This window comes from Chiroxiphia lanceolata, chromosome 27 (genome assembly GCF_009829145.1).
Source record: "Chiroxiphia lanceolata isolate bChiLan1 chromosome 27, bChiLan1.pri, whole genome shotgun sequence".
In the NCBI taxonomy this organism is placed as follows: domain Eukaryota; kingdom Metazoa; phylum Chordata; class Aves; order Passeriformes; family Pipridae; genus Chiroxiphia; species Chiroxiphia lanceolata.
The window spans coordinates 4,148,563-4,175,596 of NC_045663.1; the positions used below are offsets into that span (position 1 = coordinate 4,148,563).

Genomic DNA, 27,034 nt, shown 5'->3' on the forward strand with positions numbered 1-27,034 from the left:
CGTGGCCCTTGAGCTCCTCTCACCCCCAAGCATGGCCCTTGAGCTCCTCTCACCCCCAAACTCGGCCCCTGTGCTCTCATAACCCCCAAGCACATCCCCTGAGCTCCTCTCACCCCCAAGCACGGCCCCTCGTTCTCCTGCTCACCCCGTCCCCCAGCACAGCCCCTGCACTCTCATCACCCCCAAACACGGCCCCTGAGCTCCCCCATCCCTGTCCTCCCCCAGAACGGCTTTCAGGGCCTCCCCACCACCCCTCGTCCCCAAACGCAGATCTTGGGCCTCCGTGTCCCCCAGACAGGGCTGTGCTGTCCCTGTGGGGCAGGTGGGGATGGGGACCCACCTCTCCGAGGAGGTGGCTGTCACCACTGTCTGCCTGCCCTGTGCCCCCGTGTCGGCTCCCTGTGGGTCCCATGTGGGACCTCCTGACAACCCCTTTCCATCCCACCTCCAGCTGGTGGGATCAAACCCTCCAGTGCCTGCCTTGGGCGCCCACCACCCTCCACAGGACCCCCAGGACCACCACCCTTGGCCAACGGGTGCTCATCCCAGCCTTCTCCATGTCCACAACCTCTGTCTCATCCTTAAATTTGCAGGCAGGAGCCACTGCAGGCACTGCTGATGGGACACCTTCCCAAAGGACTGGAGGGACACGCCACCCTGGGGCAGGGAAGTCAGCATCCGCCAGCCAGCCTGAGCAGCCCTGCCCAGAGCTTGACCTCTCAGACCATTCCTGCCTCTGAGGCAACAGTTGACATCAGGATGTTTCAACACAACAATGGCTCAATGCAGAACTGCTCTGTGCAGACCTTCCCCTGCCTTCCCGGAGGAGTTTGTGTGGGGCTGTTTTGCTGTGTGACCCCCCACAAATCACTTCCACCCTCTGCAGGTCTCCTGTGGCTCTGAGACCTGACCTGCAGAGGGTTCACATCGGCCACTATCAGATGAGGACATTGCCCACCCTCCCAGGCCCATCCCTCACATCCTGCAGTCAGTTCCCAAAACCCAGGCTCTTCTCTGGATGAGACTTTTCTGGGCAGCAGGGCTTGGTGGGCTGCAAGCTTCCAACAGCAGCAGAGCCAAGCTCGTGGTCCTCCAAGAGCCGCTCCTCCTCCTCTCTCTCCTCCCCCTGGTGCTGTCTCACCATCAGGCTACAGCGACTTCCTGGCATTGCACACAAGTCCCCACCAGCCGTTAGGAAAGAGCTTCTGGTTTCAGGGGAGGGGGACCTCGGAGAGGCTCATCCTGGAATGCCTCGGGTGGTCTTTAGCAAGGAGGTGAGCACACAGGAAAGCATCCACTGATGGAAAATGGTGAGTAAGAACCAGACTTGGGCTATGCTGGACATGGGGAGGGGACACTGGGAGTGGAGCTGTGTCTCCTGGTTGGGAAGGCTTTGGGGATGTCCTTGTGAGGGACAGAATCCATCTGAGACCCTCGTTCCTCCTGGAAGGCAGAGTCCCCCTGTATGTCTGAGCTGATTGGAGCTTCAAAGGTCTCTGACCTGTTCCTGGGCTCAGTGGGAGTTTTGCTGGATGAACTTGGGATGGATATAAACATCTGTGAAAAGACTCCCACTGAGTCCAGGAGAGCTCCACCCACACCAAAATACATTGGAAAACCTGGAATCCGTCACAGTCACAGTGGTGCTGTATCCCACAGGTACACCTGAGAGCTCTGGGCAAGTCCCAGTTCATGGAACAGCTCCAAAATTGATGGTTACAAACCACTGAGTCATTCAAGTGCCAAAAATCCCAGCAGCATGTTTGGGAATCTAGAAAAAGTTGGTTTTTTTCACTAGTTTGGGTGAAAGCCCCACTGCCTGGTGTGCAGGAAACAGCACATTCACTCTGCTTCACCACAGGCTATGCCAAATGCTGCATGTGAGGGTTTACCAGGGGAATTGGGGCCTCTGCCTGGAGAACTTGTGTTTATGTAGGTATACATATACATTTGATCAGTCATGTCTAAAAACACTGCACCAGCTTCTCTCCAAATCAGCCCTTCCCTTGTGAAAGAAAAAATTACGCAAGTACAAACCCAAACTGAAATCCCAGAAGAAGAAGAACTTCAAAATCAAAGCCTACAGCTCCAGCAGAGCAGCAGCTCTGGTGCAAAGAAACACTGTGGTCTGGTGACGTCAGGGTGGGAGGAAGATAGGGAGGGTAAGGTGATCTCTCCCCTTCCACAAGGTCCATCTGAGAAGCTTAGGAAAAAATGTAGCCCCATCCTGTAGCTTTGTGCCATACCTCCAACCTGGCACTCTTCTTCCAAGAGCCATCCAGCCTCCTCCTGGCAGCCTTTCTGTGAGGGCTCTAGAAAAAGGTGAATTTTGGTCACTGAGGCCACTGAGGAAGCTGAGGGCACCTCTGTGCTGGAGCTGATATGTCCTGGTTTGTGTGTACACAGTATGAGCTGCACAGGAAACACAGAGCTCAGAAAAGTAGGCCAGCTCTGCTGCCTCTTGGCCTGTTTTTTGCATGCAGGCTTTGGTGGGATGAGTCTCAGCAGCAGCACCCCAAGTTTTCCTGCAGGGAGGGATCCAACAGCTCTGTGTGGTCTCCCTCTCTTTGTGGTTCTTCATGGGAACCAGGACCAGGGCAAGGCAGGTTGCTCCCATCTGAGCCCTGGACAATCTCTGGATCTCAGATTCTGCCCTCAGGAGCTTTGTTACTAGCAGGGTGTAATCCCTGACCCAGTCCCTCTAGTTTGATGGTCCCTGGTAGTGGACAAAGGGTGGATCAGACCAGCAGCCCAGTGTTGTTTTCTCAGACATATTCCAGGACCTTTTTGAGCAAAGACCTTGTTTCGTGGAGAAGGCTTAGTGTGAGGCCGTGCTGAAGGAATACCACATTCCACAGGGGGAATTTTGACTCTTTTTCCTCCATGGTGTTTTAACTGGAATTCTTTTTCTTAGCAGTCACAGATGCATCTGGAGGGGAGAGATGCTGTGGTGAGGCACCTGAGGGCAAAGTTCCAAGGGACCAGGAAAGACCCTCCTGAAGTGGGGGGCTGGCCAGAGAGTCACCCTGCAGCACCCCATGGACCAGAGCCAGGACAGACCCTTGCAATGGGCTCCAAGGGCAAGCCCCCTCCAGAACCCCCCCGGACCAGGAGAGCGGACTACAGCAGGGCCTCTCCGTGCCACAGCACAGGTCAGAGTGTGGCACAGCATTCCCCTCCTCCTCTCGCCCACGAGGCCCTGGCACGGATGGCACGGCAGAAGAAGGGGATGGCTCGAGACACCAACTTCCACCCAGCGCCTGCAAAGCCAGGAGGAGGAGATGTGTTGAACAAGGAGGTGGGAGCCGGCCCTGATCCTCCCCAGAGGAAGCCAGCCCAGCAGACACGGCCACTTGCCAAAGACAAGGGTGTTCCAGCAGTTCCTGCCAAAGGCACGGCGGCTGCAGCCCCCCTGGTCGCTGCAGGAAGCCCCCACCACACAGGACTCCCAGCTCTGCCCCGGAGGAAGCCTTTGCCACCCATGAGGGTGCTGGGGGTGAAGCCAGCCAAGCCCTGGCACCCTCCTGTCGTGGATTTGGCAAAGGTCAGAGCAGCTGCACGTCCTGGGACACCTGTCCATCCTGCCACGGTGCCACCAAGGAGTGCTCAGCTGGGTATGGCCAGACACCTAGAAGTCCCTCAGGGAAGGATGCTGCTTGTTGAGGAAGGGAAATGTCCCCACATAGAGCCTGGGGCTCCTGGGAGATGGAAATACTGTGGGAGCTGATGGAGAAGTGAGGGCTGGTAATACCAAAGGGGCTTTTATAGGCAGTAGAATGTGGAAAGGAATGAGAGAGAAGGAGAGCAGGCAAGGAAACAAATTGCCCTGTCCCTGGCTGGCCACAGGTATCAGGCCTTGGAGTGTTTGTAGGGAGTAAAGTTGAAGTAAGTAACACAAGACATGCTGACAAACTGAAGTAAGCCCCTTGCAGGGCACTAAGATGGTTGGGGGCTGGAGAACATGGGGAAAGAAAGGCTGAGACCCAGGCTTGTTCATCAGGGAGGAGAGAGAGGAAGGGGAGATCTCACTGCCCACAGCAACCTCATGGGGGGAGAAGTGGGACCAGACTCTTCCCAAGAGGTGCCTGGGAGCAGGCCTGGAGGTGGTGGGCACAAGCAGTGGGGGAAATTCCAGTCAGGCACGAGGAGAAGACTCTTTCCTGTGAGCATGGTGCAGCCCTGATGCAGGCACCAGGAAGACAGGCATCTCCATCCTTGGAGATACTCAGTTTTCACCTGGATGAGGCCCTGAACAACCTGCTCTAGCTCCGAGGCCAGACCTGCTCTGAGCAGAGGTTGGATGAGAGTCTCCAGGGGTCCATTCCCACCAGTCCATCCTTGTGTGGCTCTTAGAGCAGACAAGCCTGACCAGTGGGAAGCAGAGCTGGTCCGTCCCATGAACAAGAAGCACTTACACACCAAGTTTAACACCCAGTGTGTGTGTGTCTGCTCCTTTGGCCTCGAGGCAGAGGCTCTCTGCTGCCTGTGGGATGCAGGGTTTGGTGCCTCTGGGTGAGGTGGTTCTCCATTTAGCATGAGCCCTGGATGCTCCACAAGTGGCCTTCTAGTTCTAGGCCACTGCACTGGTTTCTCACAGCTGCTGCTCTGCTAATCCACACTTCGGGTGATGAAACCTGTTTCAAATCCCATTTCTTGCTCAACTTCTCTAACCATGAGAGTAGAACCTCCCTTATTTCCTTATGAGAACTGAAAAATCGAGCTGGTTTGTGTTACTATTAACAGGTGTTATCAGGGCTGGCTGTGCTGTTGTGCTGGGAGACGCTCACCCATATGACCAGCCCTGGTAGAGGAGGGAGCAATCTGCTCTCCCTGTGTCCTACAAACCAGCAATTTTTCAAGTATTTATTTGTCTCCTGGGTACTGAGGCAAGTTTGAACATCTCGAATTACATCCTGCTCTGATTTGGTTACTGTTGTTGGTTGTTTAGGCAATCTTACAATTTTTGGGGCCTAGTATTTGACTGTGCATTACTTGGTAAAATAAGCCAGCAGAGCTGTGATGTTGTACGTGGGTCTTCATGCCAGTTGTTGGTTGGTCTGGTTGACCAGGCTGGTGACGAGGCTGATGATAAAAACAGTGGGATGTTAGCAGGCGTGTGGGCATGCTGGCAGTCCTGAAGTGTACAGCAGCATGTTGTGGCTGCTGATGCTTCTGAGTACATGGAGATATCCAGGGCTTGCCCTAACACTGGTACAGAACTGGAATTTAGGGGTTTCACGACATTCAAAATACCTGTTTTGGCCTCTTCATCTTCCCCTTGCATCATTTGTCCAAGGAGAAAGTAGCATTAGGGACATAAGAATGGGAAAATATATATTCAGGGTCCCCACTGAGCTCCCCAGTGAGCTGTGCCCCCGTGTGCTGCACAAAAGTCCCCAGATGAGCTATGGGGAAAGAAAGGCTGAGACCCAGGCTTGTTCATCTGGGAGGAGAGAGAGGAAGGGGAGATCTCACTGCCCACAGCAACCTCATGGGGGGAGAAGTAAAAACTCCTTGCTTGATCCAGATGTGCAGATTTATCTCTCCACCTCCCTCTCTCTGCACTAAATCCAGTCCAGGGTGGCTCTGACCTCAGAGTAGGTGATAGAGCTGAGGAGAAAATATGAGATAACCCCTCACTGCTGCCTCCTGTTGTGCTGCTTCCCACAGGTCACCTGAGACCAGGCTGTGCCGCGCCAGTGCCGGTGCGGTTCCCGCTGCGGGATGCTCCGAGTGGAGCGGGGTAAGGACAGACACAGCTCTGTTATTCCTGGGGGCTTCGAGGCTATGCCGACCCAGTGGGAAGGGCACAAGAGGGGACAGCGAGCGGCTCCTGGGGTTCTCCTGCCTCCTGCTGGAGTCCAGCGTGTGCGAAGCGCTGCCGCCCCTCGGGGGCTGCGTTACCGCACTGCTGTGGCTTCTGCCATCGCACCCCCTGCCCGTCCCCTCCACTGCTGTGGCTGCTGCCATCGCACCCCCTGCCCGTCCCCTCCACTGCTGTGGCTGCTGCCATCGCACCCCCTGCCCGTCCCCTCCGCGGCCCCGCTGTGCTGCATTGTGAGGAGCTGCTGGCACAGAGCTGCTGTCCCGCTCTGCCCCACAGCCAGGGCCAGCCCACGGGCAGCCCACCTGCCTCTTGCCCACCCTCCTCCTGGCAGCCTCGATTCTGCCCTCGGCCCCCAACCCCGCTCTGCCTTGCCACAGGGATGAAGATGAGATATACGATGACGTTGAGTCTCTTGGGCCGCCCAGGAGAAACCCAGGCGTGCTGCTGCCTCCTGTGTCCCGGCCACCAGCAAATCCCCGCCCTACAGGAGGTGGGTACGGGAGGGGCTGGGGTGCTGTTTGGGGTGAGAGCTGCAGCTCCCAGAGCCTTGAGGCCCCGAAGACCCACAGGCAGCAGCAGAGCCCGTGCTGAGCCCACTGCTGCCACGCACAGGAGGGAGATGGGTTTCTCTGCTGCTTGTAAATGGGCACAGGAAACCCTGATCCCACCACGCTCAGGGTCTGGTCCCAGGAGGAGAAAGCTCTTGCTGCTCTTTGTATCTTGTCTGGGCAGGTGTTTGCACCTCACAGCAGCCTCATGGCAGCACCTCTCCTGGGGTTTGGTTTTACAGGTGGGGATGCTGGCCGAGCCTCTCACAGGGTTACCTTGCTGGCAGCTGCACAGAGGTAATGGGGTTTTTCCTTTTCTAAAGGTCCCAAAATGGTCAGGTCTCCTTGGTGCTCTGACAAAGCTGGTGCTTTAATGGTTTCTGCTGTGCTTGCAGTAGGAAAGCCCATGAAAAGCACAAGCTGCAGGCTGTGCACCCAGTCCAAGAGCCCTCAGCAGCCCCAGGGCTGGTGCAGGGAAATGCAATGGGGCAGCAGCCAGGGGGGCAGAAGGGGATGAGGGGAATCAGAGCATGGGGTCACCTGAACCTTCCTGTGACTCTCAACGACTGCAGAGAAGCCCAGGTCTCCCAGAAGACAAAGACCATGACACTCAAGGAATGCAAGAAGGAAGAGAAGGCAGACAGGGAGTTTCAGAAGAAATTCAAGGTGAGCAGCAGCGAGTGATCCCTTATCCCTCTAAACTCCTTCTCCCCTCCTGGGAAGGGTGCAATGCAATGGCAGAGAGGAGCTGTGCTCTGCAGGGACCAGCCAGTACCCAGTTCCCACCTGCCCTGTTCCCCCAGATCAGACCAGTCCCACAGACCGTTTTATTAGAGAGGCATCTGCTTTGTCCAAGCAGGGAGAGCAGTGAGACCTGCCTGACTCAGTTCCCTTAAGGGCACTGCTGTTTGTGTTTCAGTTCGAAGGCAGCATCAACGTCCTGACTCGGATGATGGTCGACCCTGCAGCTGCAGAGAAGAAGGGCGGGGGGAGGAATCTGCCGCTGCGACGAGGAGAGATCCTTGATGTCATTCAGTTTACCAACCAGGAGCAAATCCTCTGCCGGAACAGCCGGAGGAGGTGTAAGTCTGGAAGAGGATGAGGGTTTGCCCGCAGGGGGGAGCACAGCAATTTTAGGAACAAGTTTCTTCGTACGCACACGCCCCGCCAGACCGCAGGAGAGACATCCTCCTGCCGTTAGACAGACCTGGCAGGTACCCTGGGCCTCAAAGGTTCCCACTTCTCTCCGCACAAACGTCCTGCCCTTCCTCCATTTCTGCCGTGAGCGGGGCTTGTCCTCTCTCCCTCTGCTAAAAGCCTTTCCAGTCCCCGGAGCCTCTCGGCCACCAGCCTGGCACACCAGGCTTTGCCATGGGCACAGTCTCCACAAGCTGTGTCTGCACCGAGGGACGCACAGGTGAAATGGGCTGCAAGATCCTCCAGGCAGAGAGACGGGGATCAGGCTCTTCCCTGCAAGCTGCCACCCAGCCCGGCAGGCTCCTCCTTGACACTGCCCCGAGCAGGTTCCTCCCACGGGTCCAGCTCAGCTTCCCAGAGCCGGCTCTGCCTTGTCCCACCTCTCCCTGGGGACATGTTCACCTCACCCTGGCGACACGAAGTGTTGCTAAACCCTGGGCAGGGGCAGGGGCTGGTGTGAGTCCCCGCTGATGCCGCAGCTCCCAGCACAACCTGGCATGTTTTTCCTCTCTCTATTGCAGATGGCTACGTGCCCCGGGCTGTGATGCTGCATCTGTGAGTACCCTTCCCCGACCCCTTCCTCCCCCCACCGTGAGCTCAACTGCTCAGTGAGTGCCTGGCACCAAACCATTCCTGACAACTCAAAACCATCCAGCCCAGGCAGTGACCATAACCCCAACACGGGCTGGTTACCCTGGGGTGGAACCTGCCATTGCTGGTGTCAGGAGAGGTTCTGGCACTGGGGCACATTGAGCACTCCCCAAGATGTGGTCCCTCATGTGGGACATGCCCAGAGGCTGCTCAGAGGCTGCTGGTGGCAGCACAAAGGTGCTGCCCCTCTGCATGGCCGGGTCTGCAGCTCCCAGTAGCCTGGAACAAGGCCACTGTCCACGAGAGGGGCCAGAGTCGTGTTAACCCCACACTGGAGGGTCCCAGCTCTGTGGGGAGAGCTGGGAGGGAGCATATGGGACTGCAGGAGGACACCAGAGCCCACAGACAAGTCAGGAGAGATGGGACAGATACAGCAGCAGGGGCTGGCCCTTGCCTCAGGGTCAGGAGGTGATGGGGACACGGGAGACCAGCCTGCCCTCAGCACCCTGTCTTTCTCCTTGCAGGGACACTGACATCTATGATGACGTTGAGATTTATGGTAGGTGCAGAGGGAGCTGCTGCCCTACCCCTCCACCAGGTGCTGCCTGGCACGGACCAGCAGCAGAGACCCCACACCAGCGCCAGGGCCTCCCCTCCTGACCCCTTGCTGTTTTGCCACCTTCCCTCTCTCCCCTCCCTCTTTGTGATTCCTCTTCCTGGGATATCCTTTACTTGCCCTCAGTTCCCCAAAGGTCTTCACGTTCCGCTATTCCCAATTATTTGGACTTCCCCGCACCCTTTCCCATCTCAGCTTTCTCCCTCCACTTGCTGTCAGCCCCAGGGCCCCTTCGATGTCCTTTGAGGTGTCCCTGATCCCCCAGACAACTGGGACTCCTGTTTCCCAAGCAGTTGCTCACCCCCAACATTCAGGCTCCATCCCCCAGCTCGCAGTTGGCTCTGAAATCGGAGCTGAATGGAGGCAACTGTGTTTCAGCTCCGCTGATGAGCAAACACGATCTACTTCTGGCAGGCTGAGTGATCCACACTGAGGCCAAAGGCATGAGACAGCACCACAGAGACCTCCCCAGGGGCTGACACATGCCCAGCAGCAGACAGCACACTCCTGATGGGAAAGGAGCTCTGCTTCCTCTGAGACAGCTGCAAATCCACCGTGACCCCGCCGGAGCAGCCGCTCAGCACGTGGGGCTGCACAGGTCCTGTCCCACGGGGCAGGGGCCAGAGATCCTCAAGTCACAACTTCACTGTGGCTTTGCTTTGTCTGTGTAAAATATGGCAGTGGTTCAAGAAGGCTTTGTGGCCTTGTTTTTGGCTGGGGGTTAAAGTCAGGGCCAGAAAGGTTTTAATATCTCCCCATTCCCAGAGGATCCTCAGTCTTGGACCCACCCACCCCATTCTTCTGCACCACACTCCAGCTCCAGTAACACTCCTGGCCTGAGCCAGAGACAAACTGGACACAGAAACGTTGTGGATTATTGACCAGGCACCCCAGCAGCACCTCGTGGCCTCAGGGCAGCTTCCCTGCAGAGCTGGTGGGAAGTTGGTTCTGTTGGGGTAGATATTCCTGCAGGAACATTCAGCACCATCCGTTGGTGTCTTGGGCTGCTGTCTGTGCAGATGCCAGGAGAAAGCCCTGCCCTCACAAAGCCCTCCCAGATGGGGTAGGATGGGGGTGCACTCACAGCCAGTGGGAGCACAAATCTGGTGCCAGACCCAGATCCGGTGGCAAGACCCAGATCCCTTTGGATCGGAAACCGTGAGGGGAAGGGAGTGCTGGGTCTGAGTCCCTGCTCTCAGTCTGCACACCGGCCCCCAACCCAGGGGCTGGAGGGTTAAACTGGGAGGGTTCGGCACCGCAGGGGCGGGATGCCAAGCCCAGATTAACCAGTTGAAGACGTCACTTTCCATTATGGGAAAGGCTCCCAAATATCCCTGAAGCTTTTGGTTCTGGGGATTAGCCACCAGCACACTCAGCTCCCAGCACAGAGCAGGGGTCCGTCGGTGCCTGTGGCCATGAGCGGGGCTGGGAGCTGCTCCGAGGGGCATCGTCTGGGTGGCTGAGCACAACCATGTGGGAGTGTGTCAGGAGAGCTGTGCTGCACTCCCTGTCCACGGTCCTCCTGCGCCTCTGGAAGTGGCTGCGGGCTTTCTGGTACAAAAATGGCCTCTTGACCCTCTCGATGCTGTCGGTTGCCACTGGGTGCCTCCTGGGGTTCCTGCTGCGGACGCTGGAGCTGACGGACCTGGTAAGTCTGGCCAGGGTGGGGATGGGAGTGAGGGACATGGAGTGGTCGGGAGGGCAACCAGCCCTGGTGCCAGTAAGGGTCCCAGATGGGCACAGCCCCAAAAGCAAAGGCTCCTGTCCAAGAAAACGCCTCAGGGCAGGTTTCTGCACATGGGTTTGCTTTTGTTTGTTGGGTTTTTTTGACCAAGAAGATGTCAACAAATGCCAAAACTGCAGGACAAATCCTGCCTTCCTCCAATGGGAGTGGGGGGCTCTGGGATGGAGCCCATGGGACTGCAAGAGCCTCCAGGTGGGTTGGGGAGGGGAAAGTGAGGAATGGCTGCTTGGCTGCAAGGTGCTCAGTGACAGGCTCCCCCCAACACCACCAGCAGCAATGGGGTCCCAGGGATGAGCTGCTCCCCTGACCCTCCCCAGCTGTGCAGATGCTCAATCCAAGCATGTTTCTGCTCTCTGGAGAAGACCCAGCAAATAAATAAGGGTGGGTGGGGAGCCTGGGGGGGGGGTCTTGCAAGGGTCCTTCCTCTGAGGACCCTTGGAAACAAATGCATTGGGGAAAATGCCCCTAAAAGGCACGTTCACCCAGCGCTTCCCAGGAGGATCACGCTGTGAAACAGCCCCGGATCCCACGGCTGCACTGGCACTGGGCAGCTGGGCTGGGCTCAGCCCTGATCCTGGGCAGGCTGGGGAGCCCAGGAGGGGGAATGCTGCTCCAGGCAGAGCTTGGCCGCTGCTGGAACATCCCTGTGTTGCCCACTTGGATTTAGCAAAGTCTTGTCATTTCAATTAGGCCCCTCAACCTCAGCGCAGCGGGGATGATCTCGTTACTTAATTGAAGCCGGGTGTAATCTCCCTCATCCCAGTGCACACGCCCGTGAGGTTGGCACAGCCCCGGGGCTCCAGGCCCTCACCCTGCCATGCACTGAGTTCATCCATCCTCTGCCCCAGCCACTGCTCCCCATTAGAGACTTTTGTCCCAAAACCCGCACCACGGAGGAGGGGCCAGTCCCTGCTTTCCTCCCCACAGTGGGAAATGTTATGAAGTTAAAAGAGCTGCTGACAAAGAGGTGCTGTTCCAATCTGCTGGCACCCCTTGCACGTGTCTGGGCCCATTGGAGCTCCCCAGGGACATCAGCCACGTCCAGACCCCAGTGGGACAGCACAGGGACAGCACAGGGATGGCAGTGGGGAGCAGTTGTTTGACCAGCTGCCTTGGCACACCTCAAAGCCTTACTTTGGAGTAACCAAAAGTATCTGCTTGGCTTGGGGCCATCTCAGATCCATCCCTGACACCTCTACAGTGGCACAGTGAAAGATGGGGGGCAGGGAGGGAGGGAAGAAGGGTGGGTGGATGCATGGATGGAAGGATGGTGGGTGGAGGTAGGGATGGAGGGGTGCAGGAGGGAAAGAAGGCATTGATTTAATGGAGGAAGGGATAAATGGATGGATGGATGGATGGATGGATGGAGGGTGGGTAGAGGTAGGGATGCAGGGATGCTGGCCAGGTGGCTGCTGGTCCCACAGACCCTCACTCTCCCCTTGGTCATGTCTGTGCTGTCTGGAATTTGGGGGTCTCTCTCCAGACAGCCCTTCCCCATGTCCATGTGAGGGATGTAGGGGATGTGAAGAGAGGCCACAGCACAGAAACCTCCCTTGTTGCACCGAGGCTGCCCCATGAGTGAGCTGGACACCCAGGCTCTCCCTGAGCTTGCCTTTGCCACCTGCAGCCACAGGGTATTCCCATCTTTGGCTGCTCCTGACAGCTCTGGGGCACTTTGCAGATGCTCCCTGGTACCAAGTGCAACAACATTCAGGAGGAGCCAGCTCAGAGCTGGGCCCAGTTTGGAAAAAGGCAAATTTATCAAGTTTGAGCCCTTAACCCACAATCATCACCCACTCAGTGCTCACCTGACACACGGCTCTGCTCTGTGTGCAGGAGAAGCAGTATTTTTCCTTTCCTGGAGAGCTTCTCATGAGGATGCTGAAGATGCTGATCCTGCCCTTGATCACCTCCAGGTAAAACATCACCTCCTACTCTAAAGCACCATCTTCCCACTGCATTGAGGAGATGGCCCCCTGACCCCCCATTGAGCAGATCACCCCAAAACTGCCTGGGGTGAGAATAACCCTGGCCCCAAGCAGCTGGCAGCCAAGCAGCATCCCCTGGCTTGGTGTACATCAAACCCCACGATTTCCCAGCAGGTCTGGAACAAATCCTCACCTGGATTTGGTAGGCACCTGCACCCAGGTCAGACACCTGCACTGGCTGGGGTGTTTCCCTTCTTTTGGGCAGCTGGTGATGCTGGGACCCTCCGTGGGCAGTTGTGAGGGGTGGTTGTTTAACTTCAAAGCAGATTCCCTTATTTAGAGGGATTTGAGAAAGTTCAAGTAGAAACAAAAAGCATCCCTCAGTGCTCTGTCTGTATTTGCAAACCCCCATTTTATGGGCCCATACAGACCTAGAAATAAGAAACAGAGCCAGCAGTCACACTCAGCTCTAAGCAAGGTCCTGGAAAGCTCATATGGATTAACATACTGTAAACAATTGCTGGCACATGCTCATTAGACACACCCAACCTATAACTCCTCATTCCCTCGAGGATGTGTCGTTCCTCTATTGTATGTCAGAGTTTGCTTGTTGCCCCATTTGCCTCTGGTTTATTTTTGGGAGCAATGTAGTCTCTATCCTGGCCACACTTGGCCTGCTGAGCATCAGCCCTTGTGGAAATATTTTCTTTTCCCCTCCAGTACCTCACATCCCTCCCCCGAGGCACTTGAGGCTTTCCCTCTGCTCTCAGCCCTCCCTGCAGCTCAGTGACCTGGGTCATCCCCTCTGACCACTCTCCTGCTGCAGGCACAGGGTCTGCACAGGGCTCCCTGGAGTTTTCCTGCATGTTGGATTGAACAAGGGGTCTTTCTCATTTAATTACTGAATGATGGTGAAGTGGCATCTTCCATCTACACACCATCCCAGGGGGAACTGGGAGCTCCCCAAGCCTCAAGTCAGAATCACCCACCTCAGCATTGCTTTTGTGGCCTCTCGAGCTTCCAAAGCCCCTTTCCTCCTGGACATGTGGCTGCTGGAGGGGATCTGTGGGCTGGCCACTCAGCCACCCCATCCCATGTGTCCCCAAGGCTGCCATTTACCCTCACAGCCCCCCTCTCTGTCATGTCCTGCCTGAGGGTCGTTGGGCCAGTGCTGGACTCCACCAGCAACTTCAGGTGTCTGCAGGGCTCAGTGTGGGTCTGCACACACATGGGGCACCTGCAGCCCCCAAACACCCACATTTCATAGAATCCCAGAATCTCCTGAGCTGGAAGAGACCCACAGGGATCATCCAATCCAACTCCTGGCCCTGCACAGACACCCCAACAACCCCACCCTGTCCCTCAGAGCATTGTCCAAACGCTCCTGGAGCTCTGGCAGCCTTGGGGCCGTGCCCACTGCCCTGGGGAGCCTGGGCAGTGCCCCAGCACCCTGTGGGGGAAGAACCTTTCCCTGAGATCCATCCCAACCCCCGAGGAGTCTCCCCCGAGGAGTCTCCCCTCAGTCTCCTCTGCTCCAGCTGAACCAGCCGAGTGCCCTCAGCTGCTCCTCAGACCCTTCCCCTCCAGACCCTCCCCCAGCTCCATGTCCCTCCTTTGGACACTCTCCAACAGCTTCAGATCCCTCTGACACTGTGGCCCCCAAACAGCCCCCAGGACTCGAGGTGAGGCCGCCCCAGGTCAGAGCAGGGTGGGACAATCCCCTCCCTGGCCCGGCCGGCGATGCTGGGCCTGATGCCCCCCAGGACAGGGTGGCCCTTTGGGCTGCCAGGACACTCTGCTGACTCAGATCCAACTGGCCACTGACCAGGACCCCCAGGGCCCTTCCCATGGTGCTGTTCCCCCAGCCCCTCCTTCCCCAGTCTGTTCCTGCATCCAGGGCTGCCCCATCCCAGGGGCAGGATCTGGCATTTGCCTTTGTTAAACACCACGCAGCTGGGGATTGCCCTCACATTTGTCAGGATGTGACAGATGTCCTTGAGGGAGTCAGCAGCTCCTCCCAACTTGGTGTCCTCAGCAAATCCACCGAGGACCTTCCAGTCCTGTAACCAAGTTGCCCCCACCACTGGCACTGCTCTCCCTGCTGGGGCAGCCAGTAATGCCCTCTCTATTTTTAGCCATTTTGCTAAGAAGTAGCTTATAGGTTACTTCTTAGGAAAGCTTACGTGTGCATGAAATCTGAACCAGCACCTCTCTCCTGGGGGTGTGGGGCCCATCCCCACCAGGATTTTATGAACTTTGCTGGTACATTCCTTTGCTGTTCAGTCACACACAGCAGTGGCACAGGATGTTGGAGATTTAGGGTAACGGTATCTTACCAAAAAAGAACAACATCAGTTATTCACCATCAAAATACACTAAGAATACAAACTTCTTAACCCTTGGAGACAACAGAAAACATGGCCAGACCTTGAAAAGAGGTGTCTCCTGCCCTTCACAGCTCAGCCTGGGTTGCCACAAGCCCGTCCTGGGTGTGAGACCCTGTGGGCACTGGCACATGAAGGTGCAAGAGCTCAGTGATGCACTTAGGCATTGGTTTAGAAAATATCTGTGGAAACCACTCCCACCTTGGATATTTTGCCCATCAGACACATCCTGTGCAGCTCTGGCAGCAGACACTGACTGACCACCACGTTTTTGCTGCAGCCTCATGTCCGGTTTGGCCACCATGGACTCCAAGGCCTGTGGGAAGATGGGGGTGATCACCATCACCTACTACCTTTGGACCACCTTCATGGCAGTGACTGTGGGGATCATCCTCGTGGTCAGCATCCACCCTGGGGCAGCTGCCCAGAAGGACAATAACACTGTGGGGAAGGTGGTGCTGAGCTCCGCTGACGCGCTGCTGGATTTGATCAGGTACGTCCCAGGATTTCAGCAGGGGACAAGTTTATGATGACAAGACCTTCCCAGAAGGCTCCAAGTTCCCAGGAGACACTGAGATCTCCAGGGAAACAGGAGAACTGCTGGCCAGGTGCTGGTACTTCCAAGCCCAGCAATGTGGGGTTCATTTACCCCACCACACGTCCCTCTGACCACTGTCACTGCCATTGCTCTCCCAAAACCACCAGCAAACAGGGGAAGGAGCAGAGAACAGACACATTAACACTCCCTCAAGGCTCAGGGGTTCTCCCCTGCAACTCCAGCAGGGAGATGCCAAGCCCAGGCTGACCCAGGGCTGTCTTTAAGCAGCAGGTGGGGATACCTGGGGAGGGGGTGAAGCACCGACCCAGGGGCTGGGGGAGAATCTCCATTTCTGGAGGCATTCCATGGACTGGACCAGGCTCTGAGCATTCTGCTCCAGCTCTGAGGCTTCTGCTACAGGTGGCAGACGTCTGTCCCAGGCTCTGGCTTTCCATGAGTCCCATTTATGAGTGATTCTCAGTCCTGCTCTAGGTTGACCTTCCAGCCTCTCTTTGCCCTCAGCCTGCTGGTGTTGGCTGTAATGTCCTCCTCAAGGTCTCCCTGCCCACCAGAGGTGCTTCCCAGGGTGCTCCCTGTGCTCTCACAACACACTTTAACCTCCGTGCTGTTGCTCTCTTGCAGAAACATGTTTCCTTCTAACCTAGTTGAAGCTTCATTCCAGCAGGTGAGTTCACCTGGCCCCTCTGTGGGGGCCTGGGATGGTGCTCAGCTCCACATGGGGCTGCCTCTTTCCCCACCCACAGCCCGGACATGAGCCCCTTCTCCCTTCCCTTCCCTTCCTTTCCCCCCTTTTCCTTCCCTTCCTTTGCCCCTTTTTCCTTCCCTTCCCCTCCCCTCTGCCTCCCCCCCCCCCGCTCACCCCAAGGAGGGCACCTGAAGGCAGGAGGGTGCTGGGGGAACACAGGCTCACAGGGCCCCCCCTGCCTGCCCTCTGCCTGGGAGGGTCATGTACAGAAAAAGCAGCTCCCCAGTCCCGGGGGAAGGGGCAGCAGAGGGGCAGGCAGGAGGTACAGGGGAGGATGGGGTGGGCAAAGGGGACAGGATGAGGAGGGGCCAGGTAGGGTGGAGGGAGAGGGAAAACAAGCAAACTCATGGCATTGGGAAAGCATCAGTAAAGCCCCCAGGTAGAGGGATGGGGGGACCTCTCCCTGGGGACCACAGTGCTGTGCTGGGATCCCACAGGGGTCTGCAGGGACCCGACTCACACCACCACGTATCTGCCCAGCAGCCTTGGCCAACAGTGGCTGTGCTGAGCTCTGCAGGGAGCAGCCACAGCTCCTCTTGCCTCTTGCTCCTTATTTCCACCAGCCTTTTACTGCCTGGAAAACAAACTCTGAACCTCTGTGACCACCAGGGCTGCCTTTCCTCCGTGTTCAGAGCAGGGTGGAGCTCATGCCAGCAGCACACCACCCTCACTCCTTTGCTTCTGTTCCAGTATCGAACCGTTCTTGTCCCGGTGGTGAAGTCTCCCGGCTCCCCAAAGGTCCCAGGGAAACCTGTCAACTTTATTTACTTCGCACCCGACGACCAAAACCCCGAAATCCATCGGCCCGTGTTCCTCGAGCTGACACCATCCCCCGAGATGACCTACAGGACCCTGGCTGGGACCAGCAACGAGATGAACGTCCTGGGGATCGTCATCTTCTCAGCAACAATAGGTACCTGCTCCTGCAGAGTGGGGCTGCAGCTCGGGCTGGCAGTGGCTGCAGCCACTGTGCTCACCCTGAGGGAGAGCTGTGGGATGAGTGTTCCCTGGGAACTGGGCCCAGCACAGAGCTCTGTCCCATCAGTCCCACCCATGGTGGAGCTCACTGAAGCTGCAGGCACTGGGAAGGCTGTTTTCTCCCCAGATTTCCCATATGAGCTTCCACAACCCACACACAGGTCCTAGGGGTTTTCAAACCATAACATAACCATTTCTTGAATGAAGTGAGGTGTAATTTTGCAGAGGCTGCCTGGGACACAGCTCATCCCAATGATCCAGACCCTTCATGCTGAGGGTTCAGCCCCCTGAGCAGGCATGATGTGACAGTGGGGTCAGACTTGTGCTGTCACAAATATATGGGAATTTACAACAGGAGTTTCTGAAGGAGGTAGGGAAGCATTCTGCATTGAGCAGCCTGCAATCCTGTGTGGACAAGGTGCTCGGCAGCAATTTTGAGAAGGAAGATGGACCAGAGGTTGTGGAGAGACACATGCAAGAGAGAAGGAGGTTTGAAGGGGAGAAAGTCACTGCAAGGAGGAACTTGGAGCTGGCTCAAAGTGACACCGGGTACAAGGCTGAGCAAGAAAGGAGGGAGGGACCAGGAGGAAAAAGAGTAGGAGGCAGTGAGATAAGGATGGGGGTAGGATTATGTGTAGATTAAGAGGTGAGGGCAAGGAGCTTGAACTTTGTGTATAAGGAACCCAAAAGCCAATTAGAGGATTTGAGGGGAGGAGGCAGCGCAGCCAGCACAGCACTGCAGAGCACTGACTGCAGTCAGAGCCACGGAGAGGGGCCAGTTCTAAAGGCCATGACAGAGAGAGCCCCGAGGGGATGGCCTCGGTGAGACTGGGCAGAGCCAGATCCCTGCAGACTTTGCCTCTGGCAAACTCCTGTCCCAGCAACCAACACCTCCTGCAGACCCTGGACGCTCAGGGAAAGTGCTGAGCTCTTGCCTGCAGGACACGTGCCCTCCTACAGCCCTGTCAAACCTGCAAGAAGAAGCTGCTTTTCTCCTCGGGCGTGGGAGTGGGATCAGCCTGAGTTAGGAGGCAGCAGGAGATCACCTGAGCCAGCCCCAGCCACCAGCTGCACTCCCCATGTTCTGCCCAGGATGGATTAGAGTTCCATGAAGCCACAGACTGGCAGAGCATCACCTGCACTGGGCAGGGGTACCTCAGTAAAGGATTCATATACCCACAGGAGGCTTTCCCTGCAAGGAAGGGCCTGGCAGAAAACAGGAGAAGGACAGGGAAGGCACCACAGCCCCATGGAGTGGGGAGGGCACTTGGCTTGTTCAGTGGGAACAGCTTGGGAAACAGGATCACCTCCTCTGTGCAAGGTGGGGAGGCCAGGTGGGAACTGGCTGAGGCCTCAGCAAAGGGTATTTGTGTGCAATGGCAAAATTAGGCAGCATGTGTGTCTGAGAGCAAAGCACCCACAGAGCACCTGCTGGGTACCAGAGTGACTTTGCTGTGGATGGTGACCCCACACAGCTAACCCAGCTCTGACAGTCCCTTCACTGTCACTGAGAGCCTCAGTCCTTTTGAAATCCAGAAAAGAGCAGAGATTTCAAGCTCCTTGCAGGAAGCTGTCTGTTTGCTAGGGACATGTCTCCCAAATCAGCTCTGTAGGACCTGAAGAGCAATGACTTTCTTCCAAAGCAGCTTTTGTGGCCATCAAATATCAGATGAATACCCACAGAGCTGAGATTTAAACGTGTCAAGCCTTGTCTCATTTCTGGAAGTCCCAGCAAAGGTGACTCCATCTCATCTCTCTTCTGAGCAAGGCAGGAGATCCCACCACCCACCAAGGGCCTCTGAGGACTGAGGAGGGATGAGTGGGACAAGATCCTGTCTATATTCTTCTTTTCCAAGCTAAAGCAGATGCCTGTACAGTGCTTCAAAATTAATTTTAGCCAACACAAGGAGGACATACTCTGGGTTGGAAACAATATGGAAAAATGCTCAAAGCCTCCTTTTTCCTTTGCTCAGTGGGTTCCTGGGAGAGCTCCCAGCCAGTGAAAGCAATGGGATTTAATACTGGCAGGCCAAACAGCACCATTACCCCTCCTGTATTTCTGCTCTAGTACTCCTTCAACAGAAAATCAGGCTGGATTACGTTAATGCAACAACATCAAAAGGAAAAAAGAGACTTAAGAGAGGAGGCTTAATGGCTGTATCCAAGCAACTCGGATCCTTCCTGACGTATCACTGTACAGCCACATGTGTTGTCACCACCAGGGAACAGCCTGTGAGCCACCAGCAGGGCCGTGGGTGAGGAACAGCCCTGCCCAGGGGAGAACTGAGAGCAGCTGCTGCCCATGGGACCAGAAACCTGAGCACTGTTGGAGTGATCCGAGTGGCACAACCTGAGCAAGGGCAGGGTTGCAGCACAGCACCACATCCTCAGCTACAGGGAACCCCACCAGGCTTTGTCCTGCAAAAAAAAATCCATTTCTGCTTCCGGAGCTCATTATTCTTGTATTACCAAACAGCAATCCAGCCATCCACCTAATCCAGCTAATCCACAGTTTATCCACCTCGGGAAGTGACTCTTCCAGCGCTGAGCAGCACTGAAGTTTATCTGTTTTCTGTGCAAGGAACAGTCCAAATCCTGGCTTTGGGTCTGGCTTTGGGGTTTTGTGAGAGAAGGCAGATGCTTGTGTCTGCTTGGAGCAGGGAACGGCCGTGACTCACGAGAGCACGGGGCAACCTGTGCTGAGCGTCAGCTTGCCCAGTGCCCCCCGTTCTGTGGCCACCAGAGCCTCCAGACACCCGGCCCGACACGTGCTGCTCCCCTGGTGCTCCTGAGTAACATAACCCACTGTGTTTGGTTGCAGGACTCCTCCTGGGAAAAATGGGCGAGCGAGGAGCCCCCCTGGTTAACGTGTGCCAGTGCCTGAACGAAGCAGTTATGAAAATTGTCTCGATGGCCGTTTGGTAAATCTGGTTTCCCTTGATTTCAGTTTATTTCCTTTCCTGCTGTCCAATGGCACTGCCGGTCACACCTCTGCCTGTATCTGTTGTGAGCACTGGATTTGTTTTCGTGCAGCTGTACCACACGGTACCAAACACTGCAGTGCCTGTCTTGCAGTGCTTCAGGCACTGCTGCACCCTCATAAATTACTTTTTTTATTCTTATTCTTTGCAGGTACTTCCCCTTTGGCATTGTGTTTCTCATTGCTGGAAAGATCCTGGAGATGGAAGACCCATCGGTTATAGGACAGAAGCTGGGACTGTATGTCATTACAGTAGTGTCAGGGCTTGCCGTGCACGGACTCATCATTTTACCTCTGCTTTTTGCGCTCATAACTAAGAAAAACCCCTTTGCTTTCATTCAGGGGATCCTGCAAGCCTTGCTGATCGCCTTAGCTACATCCTCCAGGTAGGAAAACGTGGCTGAAACCTGCCAGTGCTGCTGAGCAGTAATCTGGTTTAGCAAGGGAGGCGTGGCTGTGTATGGCCAGGTGAGCTGTACAGGAGGACAGGTGTAACTTAAAGGAAAACTATGCTCCAGCGCTATTTGAAATGCAAATGCTCCTGGTTTTCAGGGGAAGCAGATTCTTGGCCCTGCTCTGGCCTCAGTTTGTCTGGAGATCAGGGCAGCTCACGGTGCTCTTCCATTCACCCTCTCTGGGGTTTTCCCAGACCAAACCAGCAATGTTTCTCTGTGTGTGTGTGTGTGTGTCTGTGTGTGTGTCTGTGTCTGTGTCTGTGCTTCTTTTAAATGCTGCAGTTTTCTTTCCTTGAATTCAAACTAGAACTGCTGTAGGTGCTTTATAAAAACACATGGGGTTATGATCCTGGGGTTTAACTGAAAACATCAAAAGCTCTTCTGAACGCTTTTCTGACAATCTAAAATGAACTCTCTATGTCCCAACTTCCTCCACAGAAAAAATGTTGTCTACTTTGAAAAGATTTTATAATTTTACATTATATTCATCTATTGTATTTTCATTGAAAAACATTCTTTATAACAATGAAGAAACTTTACACTACAAACTACCAGCCTTTCTGGATGACACACAAGTTCAAACACTTTCCTAGAAAACATCTGACCAGGCAAAGAGGCAAAGGGTTTTTCTGGAATCCCTGTTGCTTCTTCACATAATCCCAATAAAGCCACCTAGACAGTGACTCCCTTCCAAGCTCCCACTGCTGCAGGTGCTTCTGCAACTCTTAATGACCTGCCCTCCTCCTGAACCTGCATCTCCAGCTCTGTCTCCATCAGGCTTCCTCCTCCCTCTGCTCTGCTCTCTCCAGCTAAGTGAGCTGGAGAGATGGCACACAGGGATGGAGGGAACATCCTGCTCCTTGTCCCAGCCCCATGGTCTGTGCCTGGGGGGCCACTCTGCTGCACTCTGCATCCAGCTCCTTTCCCAAAAGCAGTCCTGTCCTCCCAGAGTCTGTCATGATCCCATCAGCTTCTCTTCTGTGGTCTCCTTTCTTCCACTTGTTCTTTCTTCTCCGTGTCCTCATCCCAGCTCCCGTGGGACAGCTCAGGTCCTCCTGCTAGAAAGAAACAAGAGAGAGTTCAGGGGGTGCAGGAGCCAAGACAGCTGCCCCTCGTGCCCATGGCACAGAGGAGACAGACAAGGACTACGGGGGTCGGGCTGGAGCCTGGCATGGCCAGTGCTGTCCCACACTGTCCCACGCTCCAGGAGGTGCTGCAGGATTAATGTGGGGGCCAGGGATGCACAACAGAGCTGCAGCCATGGCACAGAGCTGGTCAGAGTGGCACCTTCAGCCTCTGAAACGACATTCTGACATTTTCTCTCCCAGGCTGCAGCTCACTCAGCTAATGATGTCCCTTCCTCAGGTGGTACGAGCTGAAGAGGCTCTCAGGGCTGCAGCCGTTTGTGTTACGGTGCCGCCTCACGGCCCCGGGAGGGCTCCTGTCCCACCACACCCACTCCTGCTCCTAACGCTCAGGCAAGCAGCAGAGGCAATCACTGATCATTTCTTGTCCTGCAGCTCAGCCACCCTGCCCATCACCCTCAAGTGTCTCCTGGAGAACAACGGCATCGACAGGCGCGTGGCGCGGTTCGTGCTCCCCGTCGGTGCCACCATCAACATGGACGGCACCGCCCTCTACGAGGCCGTGGCTGCCATCTTCATCGCCCAGGTCAACGAGTATGAACTGGACCTGGGACAAATTATAACCATAAGGTAAAGGTTTCTTTGCAGCAGCCGAATTATTTCTCTCTATTCCCATTTATGGACGGTAGGACGACCTCTCACACGCTTTTCCCGTTCGCAGAGGTCTTGTTAATGCACAGAGTGAACTTTTCTGGGAAGCTGAGGAGCAGGGAAAGGGGCAGCGTGTCGCAGGCCCTGTACCATGTGCCAGGGAATGCTGGGCTGGGCTCTGCACCCAGAATCTGCTGCAGGTCAAGGACTTTGCCTGTAGGGGAAAGCCCAGTTGTACAGACAGCACGGCTGGAGCAGGTCAGCACTGCAGGACCTGAGCACAGGAGGGTTTCTGCAGGTGCCATTTACTCCCCTTCAGGAATGGGGTATCTGCATTCCATAATCAGGGAAATAAAGCACCTAAATAGATAATAACAATTAAGTACAGTCGCAAATATTTAGCAGTTTTAAGCAGGGGCTCCCTCCCCTGAAGGCAGAGGGGAGCTGTGCAAGCACAGGACACCAGCTACCAGCCCCTGCTGTGCACAGGCAGGGGTTTGGGATGGCAGCCAAGAGCAGGAAGGTGGAGGGAGCCAGATCCAACCCAGCCCTTCCCCGGAGGAATAACTCACTTTTCCACGCAAACGCGCTCGTGTGAACTGCGGCCCCTTCTCGTTGCAGCATCACGGCCTCGGCCGCCAGCATCGGCGCCGCCGGGATCCCGCAGTCCGGGCTCGTCACCATGGTCATCGTGCTCACCTCGGTGGGGCTCCCGACTGAGGACATCACCCTCATCATCGCCGTCGACTGGGCTCTGTAAGTGCTCTCCTTAAGACCTGCTACGGGTTCCAGTTCGTGGTGACCTATCTTCTTCCTCTTGATGGATGAAACCAGACTGAGCTCAAGACAGAAACTGGATTACACTTGTCACAAACAGAACACACACCTTGTGAAATCACAGAATCATAGAATCAACTGGGTTGGAAAAGACCTCTGAGATCATCAAGTCCAACCCTTGATCCAACCCCGCTGTGCTTCCCAGACCATGGCACTGATGCCACATCCACTCTCACCTTAAACACCTCCAGGGACAGTGACTCCACCACCTCCCTGGGCAGCCCATTCCAGTGTCTGATCACTCCCTCTGTAAAGAACTTATTCCTAATATCCAGCTTAAACCTCCCCTGGCACAGCTGAAGACCCTCTTGTCCTACTGCTGGTTCCTGGGAGAAGAGCCTGACCCCCACCTGGCTCCCCCCTCCTGTCAGGGAGTTGTAGAGAGTCAGGAGGTCTCCCCTGAGCCTCCTCCTCTCCAGGCTGAACAGCCCCAGCTCCCTCAGCCTCTCCTGATAGGATTTGTGCTCCAGTCCCTTTCCCAGCCTCGCTGCTCTTCTCTGGACCTGCTCCAGCCCCTCAATGTCCTTCCTGAACTGAGGGCCCAGAACTGGACACAGCACTCCAGGGGTGGCCTCACCAGTGCTGAGTCCAGGGCAAGAATCACTTCCCTGCTGCTGCTGCTACACTCTTCCTGAGCCCAGCTAGGATCCATTGGCCCTCTTGTCCCCCTGGGCACACTCTGGCTCCTGTTCAGCTCCCTGTCCATCCACACTCCCAGCTCCCTTCCTGCCTGGCTGCTCTCCAGCCACTCTGTCCCCAGCCCGTGGAGCTGCCGGGGGTTGTTGTGGCCAAAGGGCAGGACCCGGCCCTTGGCCTGGTTGAACCTCATCCCCTTGGAATCAGCCCAACTCTCCAGCCTGTCCAGGTCCCTCTGCAGAACCCTCCTGCCTTCCAGCAGATCAACACTTCCCCCCCAGCTTGGTGTCATCTGCAAATTTGCTGATGGTACACTCAGTCCCCTCATCCAGATCATCAATAAGGACATTAAACAGAACTGGGCCCAACACTGATCCCTGGGGGATACCACCAGTGACCAGCCACCAACTGGATGCAGCACTGCTTAAAATGTCCCATTTTAAAGTACTAAGATAAAAGCAAAGCAAATCATTAGGTGAGAAACCACACCGAGCTGATGTGTGGGTGGCTGGTTTGTACTTCACAGTCCCCCTGGGCAGAGAGGGAACAGTGCCTTTCTTTCACTTAAAGGAAGGGTAACACGACACCAGCCCAGCCTTTCAGCATCTCAGGGTACCCACCACCACCACCTGTGATCTACTCATGTGAGAGGTGCCTGGGTAAATGAGACAAGTGCTGTGGTTGGATCTACAGGATTTTCTCCTTGAGAGGCATTTCAAGGAGGCAGCTCACCCCCACAGTGAGCACAGACAGTGCCAATGCCCCAGTGTGGGAGGTGGCACAGGCAGGTCCCTGCACTGAACACGTGCCAGGGCGAGACAGTCACAGCACGGGGCTCACAGAGACATCACAGGGACTGGTTTCCCTCTGTATCCGCAAAACCATCACAGCCCTTGGCTCACCTTGCCATTAGCAACAGCAGTGGGACACCCGGGATGGGGGCTGAAATGTCCCAAAGCCACCAGCACCCCGGGCACGTTGGCTGTGGCCACCCCCTGCCCCCTCACTCTGTCTCTCCCCCAGGGACCGGCTGCGGACGATGACCAACGTCCTCGGGGACGCTCTGGCCGCCGGGATCATCGCACACGTCTGCGAGAAAGACTTTGCCCCAAAGCCCCCCCCGGTACGTCCAGCGTGGCTGGGAGGGCAGGGGAACACAGGGCAGGGCAGCACAGACACAGGGCACGGGCTCCCTCCAGAAATTAAAACTGTGCTTTGTCTTTTTGCAGCAAAAGCCAGTGAACAACATAGACAAGCTTCCCTCCACAGAGACCTCACACCCGCATCCCAAAGGCAACGTGATTGAAATGATTGAAGAAACCCTGGTGGATCCGACAGGAGTTCACTACAGCATCTGCCAGGTGTAGCTGACGGCATTCCTGCTCCCAGGAATAGTACTTGGTGCTAAACACTGACATTGTGAGTGTCATGTATGGATGCTCTGCAAGATAAAGGCCTTACTTGGCACAAAAAGCGGGAAAATCCTCTCTATCCTTCGAAGACTCTGGGACTCTCTGGCAGGCACCCAAGGGGCAGGGAGCCAGATCCTCCCTGCGCCTGAGGACACAGCTGGCAGCTCGCTAGCCTGTCTGAAACGGATGGGTTTGAAGGTTTAATAACTCCCATTTTCCCAGGTCAGCTGTTTTTGAAGGTTAGGGAGGAGACCAGGTGTTAGTCCAGACTGGATTTGGTGAGAATGCAGCAGGGATGGGACACAACTCTGACCCCTCTAGGCCAGCAGCTCTTCCCTGCAGGTCAGGCTGTGCTCCAGAAGCTTTTGTTTTCCTTATTATAGAGATTATTTTTTTAAATCATTGCTTTTTATTTTATTACTGTGTTCTTCTCTAAAAACTAAGATTAAGTGAATTTCTGTCTAGAGCTGAAAATCCAGGTTGGATGTAACTGGATTTCCCAGCTGTCAGGTTACACACAGCATGGCTGAGCTGCTCCACTCTCAGCAGGAACAGTGGGATCCACTGGCTGCAGGGATGGAAGGACCAGCTGTAAGCTGTTCCTGTGGCTGTTTTATTCCAGTGAACTAATTGACTGGGCCCAATTGCAGTCGTGTTGATTTTCCCAACTAAGGATCTGTCCCTAAGCTCAAATTCCAATTACAGCCTTAAAAATCTAGGCTTCCCAGGGCAGCCTTCTCCACAAAAGCCTTTTATACCAATGATTCATGTAACTGAATTAATTTCTCTCTCAAAATGCCATCTCATCCCTTTTCTCCCTCTTGGTCTTTCCTGCCACAGCATTAGGACTTGTAACACAGCTCAGACCCCCCTCACATCACTGAACTGTTCTCCAATTGTAGATAAAGAAAACAGTCTGTGCAGAATTCTTTCATGCTGGAGTCAGAGGTTGTAAAATATTTTCTAATTTAGAAGAAATATTCATTCCAGTTTTGCCAAATGAAAAGCAGAAGTCATTAAATATCATAAACCAGCTTTTGCACAAGAACTAGTCATCTTCGATTAACATCCAAAAGCCTTCCAAGAACCAGAATCCAGGTAAGCTTTAGGCACTGCTGTTAACTTTGGCCTTTCTCACCCTTTCCTCCTTGGTGAGGTTATTTATACCTTTTTAAACAATACAGCCCAACTCCTCCTCAATAGGAGCAGCCACATCATTTGCAAGCCAAAATAATCACATTTCAAATCAAGCAGCTTCCCCAGTCATCCCTCCCTCCCTCCTTTTCCATCTGTAATCACCTGGATGCATCACACACTGGTTCAGCTCCAGTGGCTCTGAAGGGGTTTGTGGTTGTTCTTTTACACCTGGAGCAAGCTCAGGCACCCCAAAACCCCTGGGGAGATGCTGGTGAACCCTGGGGAGGCTCCAGGCAGCTCCAGCTCCAGGACAGAGCACCACATCTGTCTGCACCAGCTGCCCACATCCCCCCCAGGCACAGCTGGACAAACACTCCCAAAGCACCTGCTCCAAGGCAGTAATTTAAAACAGGCAAAGATTAAAAGGATGATTTACAAGACCTTCCTGTTGCAGGCACTGGTGCCTGGGAGTGCCCACGTCCCTTGCTGGCTGCTCCAGGTGAGCCCAAGCCAACCAGCACAGGTACCTGCACAGGCAGCCAAGATGAGCCCCACTCTCACCTCCGTTCCCCCCTCATTAACGAGCTCTGGACATTACAGCACACAATTAACCCTGCAATAAAAGGCAGGACTGAATGTCCATGGCAGAGGTCCTTGGCTGAGTGCTGGGGCTGCAGGATGAGCCTCTGGCAGTCCCGTGACAAGGCTCTCTGCCCTCCAGCAC

At 55.3% G+C, this 27,034-nt stretch overlaps 2 protein-coding genes across 3 annotated transcripts; both read left to right on the plus strand.

Moving 5' to 3' along the window:
* The first annotated feature begins 48 nt into the window (after nucleotides 1–48).
* On the plus strand, nucleotides 49–9,453 carry PRAM1 (PML-RARA regulated adaptor molecule 1). Of its 2 annotated transcripts, XM_032712289.1 has the most exons (10): nucleotides 49–1,310; nucleotides 2,918–3,614; nucleotides 5,671–5,743; nucleotides 6,205–6,317; nucleotides 6,618–6,672; nucleotides 6,948–7,041; nucleotides 7,295–7,457; nucleotides 8,094–8,127; nucleotides 8,688–8,722; nucleotides 9,194–9,453. In XM_032712289.1, the coding sequence occupies exons 1-10, from the start codon at nucleotides 1,308–1,310 to the stop codon at nucleotides 9,196–9,198; spliced, it is 1,272 nt and encodes a 423-aa protein (XP_032568180.1). In that variant the 5' UTR covers nucleotides 49–1,307; the 3' UTR covers nucleotides 9,199–9,453. The 2 variants fall into 2 exon arrangements, with proteins under 2 accessions (XP_032568180.1, XP_032568181.1); XM_032712290.1 differs by lacking the exon at nucleotides 2,918–3,614.
* Nucleotides 9,454–10,026: 573 nt separating this feature from the next.
* LOC116799246 (excitatory amino acid transporter 5-like) lies at nucleotides 10,027–25,461 on the plus strand. Its single transcript, XM_032712223.1, has 11 exons — nucleotides 10,027–10,427; nucleotides 12,360–12,439; nucleotides 15,116–15,328; nucleotides 16,016–16,058; nucleotides 16,830–17,052; nucleotides 19,939–20,038; nucleotides 20,250–20,483; nucleotides 22,073–22,267; nucleotides 22,910–23,044; nucleotides 24,785–24,884; nucleotides 24,991–25,461. Exons 1-11 carry the CDS (start codon nucleotides 10,251–10,253, stop codon nucleotides 25,126–25,128), a joined length of 1,638 nt encoding a protein of 545 aa, XP_032568114.1. The 5' UTR covers nucleotides 10,027–10,250; the 3' UTR covers nucleotides 25,129–25,461.
* The last annotated feature ends 1,573 nt before the right edge of the window (nucleotides 25,462–27,034 follow it).